The 18,316-nt window shown below is 41.4% G+C and overlaps 2 protein-coding genes across 2 annotated transcripts; both read left to right on the top strand.

The window, feature by feature from the left end:
• Nucleotides 1-470: 470 nt before the first annotated feature.
• LOC308373520 (N(4)-(Beta-N-acetylglucosaminyl)-L-asparaginase) lies at nucleotides 471-4,608 on the top strand (the record flags this gene model as incomplete). Its single annotated transcript, XM_080849094.1, has 9 exons — nucleotides 471-576; nucleotides 786-924; nucleotides 1,644-1,800; nucleotides 2,163-2,208; nucleotides 2,572-2,610; nucleotides 2,823-2,915; nucleotides 3,955-4,022; nucleotides 4,236-4,340; nucleotides 4,510-4,608. 9 exons carry the CDS (start codon nucleotides 471-473, stop codon nucleotides 4,606-4,608), a joined length of 852 nt encoding a protein of 283 aa, XP_080705220.1.
• Nucleotides 4,609-6,120: 1,512 nt separating this feature from the next.
• On the top strand, nucleotides 6,121-17,181 carry rab1ab (RAB1A, member RAS oncogene family b). Its single transcript, XM_080848715.1, has 6 exons — nucleotides 6,121-6,292; nucleotides 12,399-12,471; nucleotides 12,830-12,925; nucleotides 13,298-13,393; nucleotides 13,659-13,790; nucleotides 15,776-17,181. The coding sequence occupies exons 1-6, from the start codon at nucleotides 6,279-6,281 to the stop codon at nucleotides 15,971-15,973; spliced, it is 609 nt and encodes a 202-aa protein (XP_080704841.1). The 5' UTR covers nucleotides 6,121-6,278; the 3' UTR covers nucleotides 15,974-17,181.
• Nucleotides 17,182-18,316: the final 1,135 nt, after the last annotated feature.

Raw genomic sequence — 18,316 nt, 5'->3', positions numbered from 1 at the left:
CGGCCTTCATTGACTGCACAGGGTTATTGACTTAAATGATATCCAATGGTGGCGTGGTAAAGAGAAACGTAATGTTTTTATTTGACGATGAAGCGTGAATGACAGATCTACAATCCAGTAACATTTTCACATACCCTTAAAACCGGAGGTTAGACATTTTTGCAAGAAGAGGTGGAAATCTGAACCGAAAGGGTCCGTGTCTTTAATATTTCAACACGTTTGTGATATTGCAAGGCAATTATTTGATATATACACCTCCCCTTTCACAAAGGGAATATTAGGAGACAGTCAAATCAATGCAGTATCTAGTAGGCCTAAAATACAACAGAACTAAAGCTGTAGCCTATCTTTGTACTTCTAAAATGACCTGAGAAGAGGTTGAGAATATAATAGAATTAAATAACCACAGGACTAGGCCAATACATAGTGTGTGATTAAATGATCAGCATATGCTTTTGTATTTAGGTGTAATGGCTGCAATTGGGACATGGGCTTTCTCCTACCCAGCTGTGAAGGAAATGGACTTGATTTTGGCAGGTGAAAATGCCACAGATGTTGTAGAGAGAGCAATTGCAGGTGAGCCGACATTCATGGCACCTGTGCAAGGTTGATGAACGAGTTTTCCTTGCTTCCCCATGCACTCCTGTACTGAGCACTTTGTGTGGAAATGGAGATGGTCTTCTGCTCATTCAATTCAATATGCAGAGGGTTGAACTTATCTCTACTCCGTCAGTCAACTCTTTGTGCAACATGCATTTCATTCTGTGCCATGCTACATTTTTCAGAGGTGGAAAATGACAGGGAGACAGGACATCATGTTGTGGGACGAGGGGGATTCCCAAACAGCATGGGAGTGGTGGAATGTGACGCTGCAATAATGGAGGGCAGTCCTGGAAGATTTGGGGCCGTTGCAGCGCTGAGAGGGTAAGATCATAGTACATATCGTCATAACAAACAAACACAAACAAAACAAACAAACATATTAAAAGCCTGTTCTAGTGGGCAAAGAGTTACATTTGGACTCCGGATTGTAGTTTCCCTTCAGTCAGGAGAGATTGAAGACATCTGGACCGCCTCAGCAGGAGAAAACCAGATAACATTCAGGAAGATCCTTGCATTCCACTCATGGCTTCAGTTCAGACTGTCATAGGCTAATCCCTGTCCTTTACCTATGGTTGAATTGGAAATCCAAATATGTGTGTAAAATGTGCGTTTAACAATAACATTGTGAAAGGATTAAGCTCTGATGGAAATGTGTTGTTTCTGGGGTGACATTTGATAACTTAATTCAAATCTGATAATTCTATTATTTTTTTTACTTTTTATAAATTTTATGACAGGTTTCAGTCATTGGTCTTTGCAAGATGAGCTCAGCATGAGATCATTAACCCTGAGACGTATCTTGTAGAAGTATTTATTTGAGTAACAAAGCAAAAGTGAATACTGTGTTCCCATGATATCCTTACCACCAATATTCACCATTACATTATCACACTGTTATTACACATACATATATATATATTAATGTCACCATTAACTTGTAAATTAACTTGGGAAGAAAAGAAACAAGTCTGTTGTGCTCAACATTACAGAATAATAGTTATTTTCAGAACGATAACACAACTCCTCTGTATGTGGGTCAGAGTTGGGGTGCCATGTCGAGTGGCTCGTAAGGTGATGGAGAGAAGCCCTCACAGTCTGCTGGTTGGAGAGGGTGCTCTGAAGTTCGCTGTGGAGCAGGGCTTTACTGTGGAGCCCAATGACAAAATGCTAAGCGACCGCTCAGCCTCTGCTTATCAGGTAACCCATACCTCATATACCGCAAACCAGATATGAATAATGTATGATAGTATATTAAGTTAAGCAAGGACACTACACTACATAAAGCACTACAGCTCTAAGGAAGATAGTAAACATTCCCTATACATAACGATTAGACTTTTTGTTATTTAATGTGTGTTTGGGGACCTTTTTACCATTATAAGGGACATAACTGCTTGTAGATGCTGTTATGTGTTTGTTTATTTATTATTTAAATCCATTTAGGTTTTGTATTATAGACTTATGTTTTTGATATAGAAGTCATGTCATTGCCTTTAAGATGCTCATGACTGAATCCAGTTGTTGGGAAGTGTGGACTCTATTTGTGTTTTCTTTACAAGGAATTCCTTGAGAAGAAGAAAGGGGTCAGCGGTCATGACACCTTAGGTTAGATTTCATAATGTTTTCTGTCCTGAGATCATTACATCACATTGAAATTCTGTGTTTCACAGTGAATTGGCAGGTGCTTTACCTACAGCTTTTTATAGATGTTATACTTGTAGTGAACCCTGATGTGCACTAGAGGGTGTCCAAGTCCCTTCACACTTGGTCAAAGAGATCAGTTCTTTCCACCATTAATATGACTTCATCTTGATGCATAATCAAGTTTACAATTAAGGTTTCAGTGAATATATATATAAAATCAAATATTGTGTTTGTCTTAACAAGTTATCTGTGTATTTCATTCCAGAAAAAGAAATAGAACATATATTTAATCAGTAGCAATGCATGTTACTTTGAAACTTTCAGGACTTATAGCTCTGGACCTCATGGGGAACATAGCAGTCGGTGAGGAAATACGTCTATGCCCAGTACTAAGATTATTCTATACAATGGTGTTTTTTAATGTCTCACTTTTACTTCACATCATGAGTGTTTATGGTTTTAACCCGTGTGTATACCTCACACAAAGTGTTCTGTTTAAAAGTTTGTTTGAAATATATTTTGGAACTTGGAAGTAATTTTTTCAGCTTTTAACTTTATTGTACTTGAAACTTTAGGGGTTTCCACCTCAGGTGCGCCCTTTAAGTCCCCTGGGAGGGTTGGGGACTCTCCACTGCCAGGTTGTGGCCTGTTTGCAGACCGCACAGTAAGTAGCCAACATTTACAGTGGGCAGATGTGGGACTTAGAGTTCTAAACATACATGGATGCACCAATGCATAGTCTAAGTTAAAAAATGAAAACTAAGCAAGCAAGATTTTACAAGAGAACTGTATTTGCTAACACTGTATGTTTAATTGTTCCAATTCAAAATGTGCAGGTATACCACGTCCAGTTACTGAAGATTCTGTGTGTGATATAAATGTACAGAGTTGTGTTGCCTGGAAATACAATCTTTATCCTTACACGCTATTTGATTTCATAGCATCCATTAACCAGAATAGGGAATCTTTCACTACCGTGGCTTCATTACATCCACATAATTATTCGACTAATTCCAATACTTGTCATAATTTTTTCGGTACCATGTCTATATGCTTATTATTTAAACTTTCTGTCTGTTATAGGTTGGGGCAGCAGCAGGTTTGTTATCTTACCTCTCATAAACAACCCTGTTTATGACTCCTCAGTTGCAATACATTTCTCAGTTATAGATTATTGACAGATTATAGTGCTGACGGGTTTGGCACCCCATTGCTTTGACTGGTTTATCAGTACCATTTGTTTTTTTATTTCTTGGACTGCTCAGGGAGACCATATGTACGTATTTTGCTCAGAGCATATAGCATGCGGGGGGTATCCCAGCAAACTGCTGTAAACAAGTTGTATTGTTCTCCTCAAAATAATTCAGGTTGTGCCCCCCTTTTGTGTCCTGTGTTAGTGTGTATAGGTCTTATAATGTCCTGGGGCCAGGTGAAGTATTGGAGCACAGGAATTGCCTTGAAACCTGATATCTTTGTCTCGCTGATGCGCTTACCACGCTAGCTTGCTACAATATACTGGATTATAGCAGTTTGAAAATAAACAGATTCATAAAATGACACAAAATATGTTATGCATTACTGCTGTTGACTTTAACAATCTGCAGTTTTGCCCAGCCATGAGCTCAGATAATGGTGACTGCTTCTGTGGGATTGCTGAGTGGTGATGGCATGTTGCATTGACTAAAGTTTTATCTAAACCTGTATCAGCCACTGGAGATGGGGATAAAATAATGTGCTTCTGCCCGAGCTTCCATGTGGTGCAGTTGATGAAACAGGTAAAGTTGATATTTTTGTTCAATTTCAATTAGTTCTTCTTTTCAATATATCAATATGCATATGTGCAGAAATGAACCAAATGTCTGTTAGATTGATGCTGAACAGGTTTGCTTGTTGTTGTGTAGGCTGTGTCTTACACATGGTGCTTTTCCTGGTGGGGATTTTAAAAGAAATAACTATACATTCATCAAACTTACTCCTGTGTTCTGTAGGGATCAACCCCCAGAGAAGCTTGCCATACTGTCCTTGCTGACATCATGACGAAAACCAGTCAGGAAAATTCCTTTGAGATTGGACTGATTGCTTTGAACATGAAGGTATCATGATAATGCTACTGTTACATAGCTGCGGGTGGTCATATGGCACCTTGAAACAATACCTTTAATGTATGCGCATGGTTGCTCTGGGTCAAGTGTCAAAGGTCATTGTGGCTGCTTTCCATATGCCCTCGCCTTAAACACTGACACCTACCTCACTGTTTCACAGGGAGATGTGGGGACTGCTTCTTCTGTTGAGTTTCCATACACATTTTGGAATCAGTCACATGAGTCTGTGCAGAAATGCACACAGTCATCGCCTTCTTAATGCAGAACCTGTTATTAAAACTTTTCTTCATCAGTTGTTTTCTGTGTTTGTTATGAACGCCTAATGCTTCATCCATAATTGTCACATCCAACGAGCAGGCCTACAAATAGCCTAGTTGTTAGTGCACAGTTAGTGTTTTATGTACAGTTAGCCTATTTAGTCTAATTAGCTTAATAATGGATATTTGTTGTCAAATTTGCTGACTTGGTTCAACTTAACCCACACACCTGCTGTCCAGACAGTCGAATCGACACTCACTGAGTCCCCACCTGTACACAATATACACACACTGCGTTAGCCTACCCTCGCAGCGGCATGGCTGGCAGTTTTGTTGTAATTAGCAGTAGTGAACTTGAAACAACGAAATTGGGGGAGGCAAAATTTAATAAAATAAATTGAAATAAAGTAGACATTTTTTAAATACAAATGAGAAAGTGTTAACCGGGAAAAAAAAGCAAAGTGATGTCCAGTCTGGACTTGGTAGATGTGAAGGTGAAACTTGAGCTGGTGCAACACAATGATGCTGCAGGGAACTGATTCTGATCTGTGCACCATCCTAAGAGAGACAGTGGACTTGTACCCAAACATTCCTTCATTTATCTGCTTGAGTTCAAAGCCATAGGTTACGTAAAGAAGAGTAGGCCTATGACAGAGACATTGGCTCTTGAGTATTCATAAAGACTTTGAAATCAATAACGAGATAGTTTTGAGGGAGTTTGACCCAACAGGGACCAGGAGAGTCCATGGGCTCTCATTGTGAGGTAGGCTGAGTTTCATTCTTACCGAGTGTGTGTAAAACTAGGCTTGTTTCGCTTCTGAGTCTTTGACACACTGTCCCATGTAAGCTCTCTCATTCACTTCTCTTTACGTCAATACGTGTGTTCTCTACATTAACTGAAAATGAACTGCTGCCATTTAGGTTGTGCGTGGCACAACTCACTTGAGTGCATACCATGAAGTCGTGGATCAGCAACACCTCTCAGGCCATTATGAGTAGTCCACCAAGCATTAAATAAGTTTCAGAACATTAGACCAGACATATTGGGACATGTGCCAACACCTTTCAAAACATGAGGAATGTGATATAGGAAGCAGAGCATCCCAGGTCAGTCTTGTGACACACTATGAGATAAAACAGTATTTAGAACAGCACACAGACATTTCCCAATGTAACATCACATTAGGAGCAAAAAGATGTTGAGCCATTGATCTCTGACTCAAACTCCCTGCCAACGTTCTGCCACGTTTCACTAATGACGTAATTTGTTCTTCTTTTTTGACAGTAGGGAGGGTTGTGCCCGAAACGAACGAGGCGTTAAAAACATCGCATAACCCCGGTGTATGCGCATTGACGACAGGGCGATGTAGTCTATGTTGTAAACTGGCTCACCTGAGGCAAAGAACATTCCTTTATGCCGGACTACAACTTCCACCAACTGGTATGACGTGAATGGCTTACGCCGTTGTAAAGCAGCCCAGTTGAAGCGTCTCTATTTCCTGGTTGAAGTGGCAGCCATTTTGGGTTCAGACGACTAGCCGCCTTGGGTCTGGGGGAGTAGCTAGTCTTCTAGTTACTTTTTAAATCTGTGAAACGCGGTGCTTCTGTTGTTCATCAAATCTAAAGGGAGTCTCATCTTAAAAGAAGAGTGGTTTAACAGTGTCAAGCCACGATGAATCCTGAATAGTAAGTAGAAATGCAGCGGTGTAGCTTAGCATAGTGCTCCGAGTTTCCAGTTGACTGTCAACGGCGAAAGGTTTTTCGTACCTTGTTAGCTTTACAGTCGAAAGCTTGGTACGATAGCTAGGTATCAGGTTATTGTCTTTATGTCAAGAGCAAATACAATGCTAGTGAGGGAGACTGGCATTTTAGTTTACGTTGGATTATTAACATTACATATGATGCATCTATTTTGTCACATTGTAATTATGCCATAACGTAAACGTTACAGTGTGCTAACGTATGGTTAATTAGCAAGCTAGCAAACTAGCCCCGGTGAAGAATCGTTGATCATCCCCGGTTTTTCGAAGTGGTGTTCCCATGTTCTGAGACGAATGCGATTTGGTGTCAGTTTACTCTTAAGGAACAGGTTTTCAGAATATCCTGAGCTGCGCAGTTTAAGAATATTGTCAACAACGAGCAACAGTTATCCCGACATTAACCAACTTAATACCACAGCAGTGGTTTTTAGTTACTCGCTGTGTCGTTTATTGACTATCCTACATTAGTAGCAATGGCTATCTAGTTAGCTGGTTATGTGTGACACTGGTAAAGTGGTCATATGGTATAGTTTGTCAGTCTTTCTGCGGTCAGTTTGTGTCAGTTTTTAACACGTCAAATGTTCCCTCAAGGGATAAAGTACATCATTGGTTGCTATTCAATAATTGGCGAGGTATTTTACCAATTGACACACATGTCGACTGTAACGTAAGGCAGTCTGTTTTTTAAACTAAGTTATCTAGCTCTGACAAATTGATCCCTTACAGATTGCTTGTAAGAACAAGTTCAATTGATATGGACCATCTTGGTCAAGTCATATTTTTCCTTAGATTACCTATTTCCCCAAAGTAAAGTTTGGACCCAGTGCTGTGACGTTTATAAGTCAAGGTTAATGTTGAACCGTTGTAGTTTGTAGTTTAATACTTAAGTAAATGACAACCCGAATGTTCACCTGTCTGTTGACGTAAAAGCCACTTGCACACTTACAAAGGTACCACTACAAACTGTACCAACTAGAGGTTGATACTTCAAAACTGGGGGCCCAGGGGCAGTTAATCCTCTTTAGGGGGAAAATTGCATATTTTTCACGTATTAATTATCAACTGTTACTCGGTCAGTGAGGCCTTGTCTGATGTTTGCCAAGAGTAGAATGTTAGCTCAACATACGTTTGATAAATGATTACTCTGCCATCACAAGCAAGTGCAACTCGACGGCCAGGAGACACCCATCTGGAGAAGTTGTGAGTCAGTCATGTGTAGGTCACATGCCATGTGACATGCTGCTTACAACACCGCCTCAGCTGCTTCGGAAACGCATAGTGCCTGAATCTAAGCCATGGTTTTAGTCACTTTGACACTAAACATATTTTTTCAGCCCAAGATGTTTTGTATTATTAATAATAACGTGGCTGGACTATAGTGTTAGTTGCTGAATAGACATACAAATTGACTGCTCCCACGTGATTGGTATTGGTTAAAAGTGTACTTAGTTTCAAATCCTGGTGTACATTTCCAATCCTCAGTGGTTATTGTTTTAGAGTTTGCCAAGGAAGTGGATCTACTGATTTAGACCATGCCTTTGAGAAAAGGCTGAGTGAATATCGTCATAACACTCTCAATTACTTTTTTCAATGGCCAATTCATTCAACAGGTATGCAATTGCTGACCTGTTGTGATCTTGGCTTCATCTCAAAGGTTCTGTTCTGAGCAGTTTTACCTGCCGAGTCTTTTTATCATTGGGTATGACTGTTCTTTGTTCAACAAGGGTCATTCACGTGAGGAGTTTCACTTTGATTCCTGTCTGAGAAACTCAGTGTACTTATGTGCTTGTGAGACGTCTGCATTTCTTCTTTTGCTGCCCAAGTTTTGAACATGCAATGGCTATGCTCGCACTCAGCATTTTCAGAATCCTGATGCTGCTAAAAATCTCTCTGCCTGCCTCCTCCCCTTTCAGCTGCATGTCTCACGTCTGTGGGTGGATGACCTGTGTGGTGTGTTCACTTAGAGCTGGCAAAAGATGCAAAATGCCCAAGATGCCTTAGTGGCCACTTCTTTAATCTACTGAAAACGTCTGGCCTTCCCTCAGCTTTTCTCTTATCTGTGTTGAAGGCGGTAAAAAAAAAATGCAGGAGTTACAGTTTGACCTCTCTGGAGTTTGGTGAATGTTGCACTGATATGTGTAAAAATTCTACTTTGTACTCAAGAACACGCTGAAAAAAGTCCCCGGTTGTCTCTCAGTAGACTAAAAGCAATGCATTTCAAAGGTGTCCTGGATAGTCCTGTCTAAAAAATCCCTGGAAATGAGATCTATGGACCATGGAGAGCGGTTAGGGAAGCACTGTTTTTTCGCCAGAGTCTGGTCATAGAGTGGCGTGTGGACACAGGGTAGTTCATTGTCCACTGTGGCTGGGCTAATGAAGGGAGCATGACTGGAATTCATTACAATGGGAGAGGGGAAGTCAGGAAACAACCAGGCCACTCAGATGCCACTCTGGCAACAACGAGCAACAACCTTCCTGCCTCTAGGCTTCAGTTTTGTGGAGTAAAGGCGAGGAGGGTCGAAGGCCCGGACTGTCGGGCACACGGGGTGACATTCCCCCCCTCACCCCCCACCGCTAACGGAATGCTTAATCGGCTTACTCGAATTTCCCCCCGTGTTGGGCCGGTGTGTATGGAGCTGTGTTAAATAAACAGCTCCGCTGGCCTGGGAGGTGGGCAGGGGAGTGGGTGGGTTTCCCTGAAGACTGTGTCCTGTGTTTTGTTTGTTTGTTTGCCATGGATACAGCAGTTAAATGGTGGACAATAGCCACATAGTCGTACTGCCCAACAGGTCTGATCTATTGTAGCAGGTAGGTCTTACTGCCCAACAGGTCTGATCTATTGTAGCAGGTAGGAAGCTTTGAACATTTGTTTTATTGTAGGTTGTAGGCAAGGTCTATTGTTCGGGTTATTCAGAATGAAACAAAGTTTCAGCGAGTAAGATAGAACTATGCTACCAAACAAAGTGTCTATTGACACAATTTCTGTAAGAATGGCACTATTGCTACATATCCATGTCAGTAGTGACTTAATAGTTTGCATCCCCTGGTTTTCAAGGGTATGGGTAAGCACAAGCATTGCTTCCTCCCAAGCAGTTGGGCCAGGTATGATTCCAGTCATGCCCAATTTGAATTAATTGATTATGGTCAGAAACCTTAATGAATTTATGATGTCACAAAGTTTCTGACTAAGCTGCATCATGGCGACGGGGGTCCATTGGGCCCTGTGAGGCACGACCCAGAGCCAGGAGTCCTAGGGAAAAGGCTTGCTGTGTGTTTGGCTGTCTACAGCAATATAAGTTCCTCGTCTAAGGCACCTAAGTTGCGATGGGCTTAATAGACTAATTTAGGACAGATACCCTGTCATTTTGGTGTCTAACTTCAGTCAACCAGGATTTTACACCTCAACTGTCATATCTTTACCAACTGCAGAAAATGTACCTCTCCTCTACAGTTTTTTGCTGGACACTTGACCTGGCTAGGCTCTGGCAGGTGCAAACTGCTCTAACAAGTGCTTAATAATACATCCCCCTTTATGATCTGAACGGTATTGGTGGTGGACAATATTTGTTTTTTGGTGTATTGGGATTTGCCTAATTGTTTTCAAGGCACAGGCCAGTATTCCAAAACGATCAACATCTTCGTAGTGACTCTAATCTCAGCTGTTAAGGTGATTAAAGTTCAGGCCTAAACAAGATGGCGATATCTTTTGGCTTAAAGGGAGTGTTGTGTTCTGCTTTTGTTATCAGGCTGTCACGGTTCTGACCTTGTGATGTAATTTCCACAAGTTTAGTCATAGAAGAAAACATCTCATGTTTGTCCATCTCCTTGATCCCAGTCTTTTCCCTCAGTGATCCTTTCATCTTTATCTGATCTGCATTTTGATCACCACAAGCATGCATCACTGACGCTTCTGACTAATGGCCATTGGCTGAGTGGCCGCTTCAATAAGAAAAGCTAATTTAATGGCAAGCTAAGACTAGATACAGCAGCTCCACAAATAGTCTGAGGAAGTGCCATAGGACACATTGGTGTGCATCATGCCCAGTGCCTTCGCTGTCTGTGTTTGTCTGTCTGTGCCAGGACCTTTCCCCTATCTTGCCCTGTGAGGCAAGTGAGGCAGCACCCTCTGGTGACCTTCACCAAACTCTCCACATGCACGGATCCATTTAATGAGCTTGTGTTTGGTTTTGCTCAGAAATAAGCCCCCTCCTGCTCCAGCGCCAGACCCCCTGCCTGCTCTCTCACAGGTCCACTTCTGCTCTGTAATCACTGGCCCGGTTCAGGAACAGAACTGTACAGATCCGCTCCGACAGCCACACACTGTTTCAGACGAACAGTTGGGGCTGCACACTTGAGGGGAAAGAGAGGTTAAATATTACACATGCCATCATTGGTAGGCCTAATTGTGGTTTTCATGCCATATTGCTTTTTTTTTTGTGCATGTAGAAATCTTGGAGACCTCATTGTGCTGTTCTGGGTCAAAAAGCAGCCGTCCATTTTTGTATTTCTGTATTGTTTGTAGGGGGAGGCTTCTTCTGTTTTTCAGGACTGATGCTTTGAGCACTTAATCACAGCTCTTACTAAAAGTACAACAAGTATGGTATTTGGTGCCAGTTCAGGTCTTGTTTTATTGCCTGAATTTTAGGAGCAAACCAGCTTGTTCAGAGATCTGTTTTTGGGAAGGAAAAGGCATTACACTGGAGCAGGAAGACCTTTACTTAAAGGATGAACTGTGGATTTGGGGAACAACAACACAGGTCATCCCAGACAGGAAATAACATGAAGGGATAACGGGGCCATACGAAGGGTGTTTATCTCTTAGACGCATCTAACTTGGCAGTTCACACGATGATCAGGTGCAACTAATAGAGACCCAATTTACGAAGGCTGATTATCCGAGATGCATTTAAATGTTAGTCGCCGGTGACTCAATAGCATTAAAAAAAAGTGTTGCTGTCCGTCGGGGCTTGTTTTACGGCTGTCTCATGCACTTTCTGGGCAGTTGGCAAAAGCGATGCACTGCAAGTACTCGAGGTTGCTCAAGAGGTGATACAGGAACATTGACGCCGTCAACGGGGATTTGGAATATGTGCTGTCGGGAGCAATTGTCTCATAGTTTGACAACCAAAATTTCAATACGCAATATAGAAGAAACATTTTGCTGTCTATACAATGTATATGATTATAAAATGTATTCAATTTCTAAATATTGAAATTATAAAGTTTCTGAAGTGAAATTTTCACATTGCACATTTGAAAGGCTCAGCCCCTAGAATGACGGCCCACTTGGCCATCAGCCAAGTCAGACATGGTGAGCTAAACTAGTCAGGTGCTCATCGTCATTGGTAATTGACACTCATCAGAGTTGGTAAATGACACTCATCATCTCTGGTTGTTATAGTTGCATACAATAATTGATTAAGGCTAAGATGTTGACAAGAACAACACAGGTTAAAAACCCTTTGTAAATATGGCTCATACTATCGCTGTGTCCCTCTTTAATTCTTCAATATCTGTTTTTTTTTGTGTGAGCGGGCAACGGTTAAAGTATCGCTAAGGTGTTGGTTGGCTTTGGAACTCCGCAAGAGTTCTCTGTTTTTTGTTGGCAGAAGAAAAGGATTATTTAAGTGTTAGTTTAGTAGCGGAGAATGATCCACGGCAGTCAATGGCAAGTCATGGTGTGGAACTGTGAATGAGAGGGCCTTACTCCAGAGCCTGCAGGGCCCTGCGCTCTCTCTCTATGAATGTCAGCCTTGTACCCCTCACCCCCCTATTCATTCTGTTCAACAGTGGCAGAGTTTAATGTCTAATTCCTCCGGCTTTCTGATCCGGTGGATTGTAGGTCAGAATGATTAGGATGGGTTTCAAGCAGTGTCCCTGTGTTCACGGTCCCAGAAGTCATGCCCGCATGTTTGTGACGTCTCGTCTAGAAGCGTACTGATCTCAGTGCTACTCCTAAAGTACTTTTTATTTTTGCAAGCCTGCTCATTAACACACTCTCTCTCTCGCCCTCTTCTTCTTCCTCTCCTCAGTGACTATTTATTCAAGCTGCTGCTGATTGGTGACTCTGGTGTCGGAAAGTCCTGCCTTCTCCTCCGATTCGCAGTAAGTGTCCCAGCTGTGCCCCCTGTGTAGATGCTGTCGAGGGTGTGTGTGTGTGTGTGAAGGGCAGCTATTAAGGCAATAATGAAGGATTAGTGTGTGTACTGTTGGCCCCTTTACCTGCGCAGGGCTGGTAAGTGTGGGATCACACATATATATGCACACACACACACACACACACACGGACAGACTTTTCCTTTGAACCCTGATTTGACAGGGTTTAGTGTATTTTGCTGAGTCAGACCAAGGCTTTGTGTGAAATGGCTGGAGTGTGCTCTGAACAGGATGTGACTGTGCACCTCCAGGGTGCTGAGACCTGGCTTTCCTTGACCCACTTCCTTCCTCCTCTTGTTCTTTTCAGGATGACACATACACAGAGAGCTACATTAGCACTATCGGCGTGGACTTCAAAATAAGAACTATAGAGTTAGACGGAAAGACAATCAAACTTCAAATCGTAAGTACCCCCACCCCCTCCTTCAGTCACTTTTTATTTACGGCTATTATCAAGTTTATTACGCTAACTGTTATGTAGGCACACGTTTCCATGTAGATATGGATACATTGTAGAACACTTGGCAGAGATGTGAACATATTCTGGAGTATGCCCAGAAGGTTGGACACAAGTTTTTTAGGGGATGGCTATATTCCACAGCCAAGTACATGTGTGGACCAAAAATAGTTCCCTACCCTCATGGCTGACCTGGAACACTTTTTTTTCGTGTTAAGAGAAGAAGCCAGAACCCTTGAGGGCTGGACTCTATAATGACCTTATAAAGATGTGGGTGTCTAACTGAAGTATCTTCTGTGTGCGTGTGTGTGTCTGCAGTGGGACACGGCGGGGCAGGAGCGGTTTCGCACAATTACCTCCAGTTACTACCGAGGAGCTCACGGCATTATCGTAGTCTATGATGTTACAGATCAGGTATGTTCAACACACAGGAGTTTTATTTTACAATGTTGAATGTTTTTTTGTTGTTGTAACAGCCAACTTTCTGATTTTGGTTAAATCTGATTCGTAAATTCATTTGTGTACAGCACTAGAACACATGCTGAAGCAAAACAATAGTGAAAACTGTGTGTAATTGTATGTAATACGATTTTAATATGTTTTTGAACTGGTGTGCCTTCACCTGGTCTTACTGACCGGTCACATATATAACCAATCGTTCTGTTTGTGTTCTTCACAGGAGTCCTTCAATAATGTTAAACAGTGGCTACAGGAGATTGACCGCTATGCCAGTGAAAACGTAAACAAGCTATTGGTTGGCAACAAGTGTGACCTGACAACAAAGAAAGTGGTGGACTACACAACAGCAAAGGTAATGGGTTCTTTGAAACAAACACCTGTGCTGTCAGTACCAGTGATGAACGGGCTGATCAGTCGTGCATCACTGGTCATACAAAACTATTTTTTAGGATATTTGGGTCATTCGCAGAAAGGGCTTAGTTCAAATTAAATTCTAGCCCATTAGTCAAAAATAGCCTAAAGACTAATATCAGTATTTATGTACTTATAATTTACTAAAACATAATTTGGCTAAATGAATCCTATCACAAGAAGACACCAAGAAGGCTTAGAAATACAGTTACGGTAGTGTAGTATGACGAACTATTAACTTGCCCATTGAGTGTAGTCCGTGTACTGCCATTGTAAACATGCGTCAGTAAAATACACATAGATACACATCTACTGTGCCACTTGAAAGTATGTGAACCCCTTGAGCACTTACGCGTTTTCTGTTGTTTTACCATGATTTTTCATTTTTTTTATCACCAATTTTCCATAGATGAAATGTCAGGTTTATGTTTATCATTTGCATGTACTTGTTTAGAGGAAATTGTTTGGGAAGCTGAAAAACTACATGAAACATGGAATTAGTCCATTTCAAAAGTAAGTGAACCCCCAGCTGAATTGATAAAGTCAAGCAGGTAACAGATTCAGTGAAACTTATTTGGGTGAATAATTAGTCAATTGAGCAAACCGATCATCTGAGACATCCTTAGGGAAAGGTTTGGGCAACACAGATTAAAAGAGAGAGGAAACCAACCAACCATCACCAAGAAGCACCAGAAGAAGAATAAATCAGGTAAAAGTCAACCCACACATCACCTCTAAAGAGTTTCGGACCTCTCTGGCAGCATCTGGGGTAAATGTACATGGGTCTACAATCAGACGAAAATTGTTGGTTTTGATCGTGACAAAATAATTCTATCTCGGACTCATCTGTTTAAAGAAGGGACTTCCAGAAGGCCTTTGGTTTATCCAAGTGCTCTCGGGCAAAGTTGAAACGGGCAGTTTTGTTCTTTCTTGAGAGCAGAGGCTTCCTTCTAGCAACCCGATCATGAATGTCATGTATATTCAATTTTCGTCTGATTGTAGACCCATGTACATTTACCCCAGATGCTGCCAGAGAGGTCTGAAACTCTTTAGAGGTGATGTGTGGGTTGACTTTTACCTGATGTATTCTTCTTCTGGTGCTTCTTGGTGATGGTCTTGATGGGCGTCCACTTCTAGGCAGAGATGCGGTCATGTTGAATGCCCTCCATTTCTAAATTATTTGTCTTGGATGGATGGATGGAGCTGGAATCTTTTGGAGATGGTCTTATAGCTTTCCCAAGACTGATGGGCTGTCAGAACCTTCTTCCTGATGTTCTCGGATATCTCGTTTCCTTTCGGCATTGTTGATCTGTGTGGGTACACCTTGGCACTACAGTAGTTTGGTTGGTTTCCTCCCTCTTTTAATCTGTGTTGCCCAAACCTTTCCCTAAGGATGTCTCAGATGATCGGTTTGCTTAATTGGCTAATTAAGCACCCAAATAAGTTTCACTGAATCTGTTACCTGCTTGACTTTACCAATTCAGCTGGGGGTTCACTTACTTTTGAAATGGACTAATTCCATGTTTCATGTAGTCTTTTGGCTACTCAAACAATTCCCTCTAAAAAAAGTACATGCAAATGATAAACATAAACCTGACATTCCTTCTATGGAAAATTGGTGATGAAAAAAATGAAAAATCATGGTAAAACAACAGAAAACTCTTAAGTGGTCAAGGGGTTCACATACTTTAAAGTGGCACTGTATATGGTCATGATGCCTTAAGTGTGATGGATGTGAAAGGGTGGAAACGGTTGAGACTTGAGTTGTGGAAAATGGACACCAACTGAGTTAAAACTTTCAGAAATAGCTGCACAATTGTCTTCTCTTGTCTTTTTTTTTTTAATTTTCTTTCTCTTTCTTTAATTACTTGAAGGTCTAATAATGTTGTACCTGCCAAATGACATTGCACATTCTGTTCCACCCAGGAATTTGCAGACTCCCTGGGCATCCCGTTCTTGGAAACCAGCGCCAAGAATGCCACTAATGTGGAGCAGGCCTTCATGACCATGGCTGCAGAGATCAAGAAGAGGATGGGCCCCGGGGCCACGTCTGGAGGCTCGGAAAAGTCCAACGTGAAGATCTCGAGCACTCCGGTGAAGCCTGCGTCCGGGGGCTGCTGCTGAGCCCTCCTCTCCGGCTCCCAAACCCAGCTCCTCCGGTCCAGTGCCCTGCCCTCCTCCTCCACCTCCCCACCATGCCTTTCCTCCCCCCTCCACCACCCCAGCACACTCACCCCCACCACTTGAAATGTCACACAAAAACACAACAAGCCCCACAAGACAAGCCGAGACAGACAGACAGACAGGCAGATGTTTAAGAGGACAAGGCGCGGCAGGAAGAGAGAAGGAGAGGGAAAAATAAGAAAAACTAAAACAAGTTGCCTGACTTGTACTGTATGTTTGTAGCCTTACTACCAAAAGCAATGGTTATGTAAAACGATGAAGTCAGTACAAAAGTCCCCCACGCCCTGCCCCAAACAGAATTGATATAGGTTTATGACAAATGAACGGTCCCATCCCATAGCCTGCCACTTGCCCTCTATACACACACACACACACCAGTTTTTCTGCCATGGGGCCCCTCACCCCTTCTAGAGAAAACACATTTCTTTTCCACTGAGCGTTTGAAATCTTCTGTGTGCAGGTTTCCTGGAATAACGTGTGCGTCTTCTCACTGCATTCCCACTGCAGGGCTGGTCTGTGGTCAAAATTCAGTGACTTTTTTTTTTTTTTTTTTTTTCCTCTGTCCTGTTTTTTTATTTTTATTTTCTTTTTTTCTTTCTTGTTTATCTTTTTGCTGTCTATATTGGCGTGTGTAGTTCTGTCCCCTTGGAAGGTGTTTTCGCCAATTTGCGTGTCAACCAACTGCACAACAGTGTCTCACTGTCCAACATTTAAAAAGTCTAGTGAAATATATATGTACATAAACATTATGTATATATATGTAAGATCTGATTTGCTAGTTCTGTAGTTAAATACATTATCTGAGTAGTTTTACCTCTCAATCTTTGCTATTAATTTGTGGCTGCAGACTATTGTAATTTTGTTGCGCAATATGTAACATTTAACAGGAAAAAAGTTAAATAAATATTGTACTACCGGACTGTACGATATTAAACATGTCTGCAATTCTTGGTGGAACATGTAGAAAACAGATTGTGTTTTAATTATTTATTCTACATTCATATGGCAAATATGTTGTTCCAATTTAGAAACAGTTTGACAAATTGGCCATAACCTGTGGAATATCTTGATTGCAAGTGGCAATTTCACAATTGCAAATATAAAACACTATGTTCTCTTTTTTTCATAATAAAGGCAACTGATTCAGTTTTAAAGGAATTGGTAAAATTTCATCTAGCCATTTGTTTAGAAACCTTCAATTTAAGCACATAGCTCAAGTCCATCACTACAGGAAACTTTGCTACCGAACCTGGCAGTCGGCACAAAGTGAAGTCTCCATATTCGTCTTAGTGTAGGGACCTGCCTACCATGAGCTTTGGATAGTCTAGCAGTTAAAGCGGTCACTGTAGTAACATAGTGTTTGTTAAATCACTTACAATGTAAAGGTCATCCTCAGGCTGAGATGCAGAAGTCATCCTCATTGAGACTTGGTCCATTTCTCAGGAAACACCAAGGATTTGGTTTAGAATGACAGGAATTTTGTTAAGGACAGGGAATGCCATGGACACCAGGAATGCTGTCCGATTAGTCTAAACAAAGATTCCACCACACTGAAGTTAATCTAGTGACATTTGCTTTTTCATTTCAGCAATGAAAAAAGACTAACGGATATTTATTTAAAGGTGATGAACATCCATGTATTAAAACAAATTACTTTACGGTTTAGAGTTTCCCTTAAAGTTAGATAAACTGAAAGATGTAAAGCGAATCGAGATTTCATCTCAGAATATAATATGCTTAGGACATAAGCATCATTCTATTGCAAAAAGTGTGTAGCAATAATACTATGACTGAAACATTAAGAGAGCTAAAGAGGGTGGCTTTGTGTTGTCACTACCAACTCTGTTTATCTGGCGCAGTCTGCCTGTAAAAGGCTAATACTGCGTTCATTGCCCATCTGCATACAAACAACATGTGCACACATACTGTGTTTAGCAGATAATACAAGAACACCCACAAATTGCTCTCATACCTACGTTAGATACATTGATGAACAAAAGACTGGATTTTGGAGACGCAGAGAATGCACAATTATGTGCAGCCTACCTGTCCACCCCTGTCCCTGAGGAGGAGATGCAGACTAATGTTAGAGTTGTCTCTCTTCATCAATATATGTGTTCTTGTAGAGTTTGTTCAACACAATTTCATCACTATTTCCTGTTAGCTGCTTTCACTCCCATGTCTGATCCAAGTAGTTACTTTACAGGTGAGAAATCACACACACGCATTTTCTTGTGTAGTTAAATTTGTGAACTTCAAGAGAGCTAAGGGAGATGGCTTTAA

The sequence above is a fragment of the Sprattus sprattus genome, assembly GCF_963457725.1.
Source record: "Sprattus sprattus genome assembly, chromosome: 12".
Classification (NCBI taxonomy): domain Eukaryota; kingdom Metazoa; phylum Chordata; class Actinopteri; order Clupeiformes; family Clupeidae; genus Sprattus; species Sprattus sprattus.
This window is presented reverse-complemented; position numbering and strand designations above follow the sequence as displayed.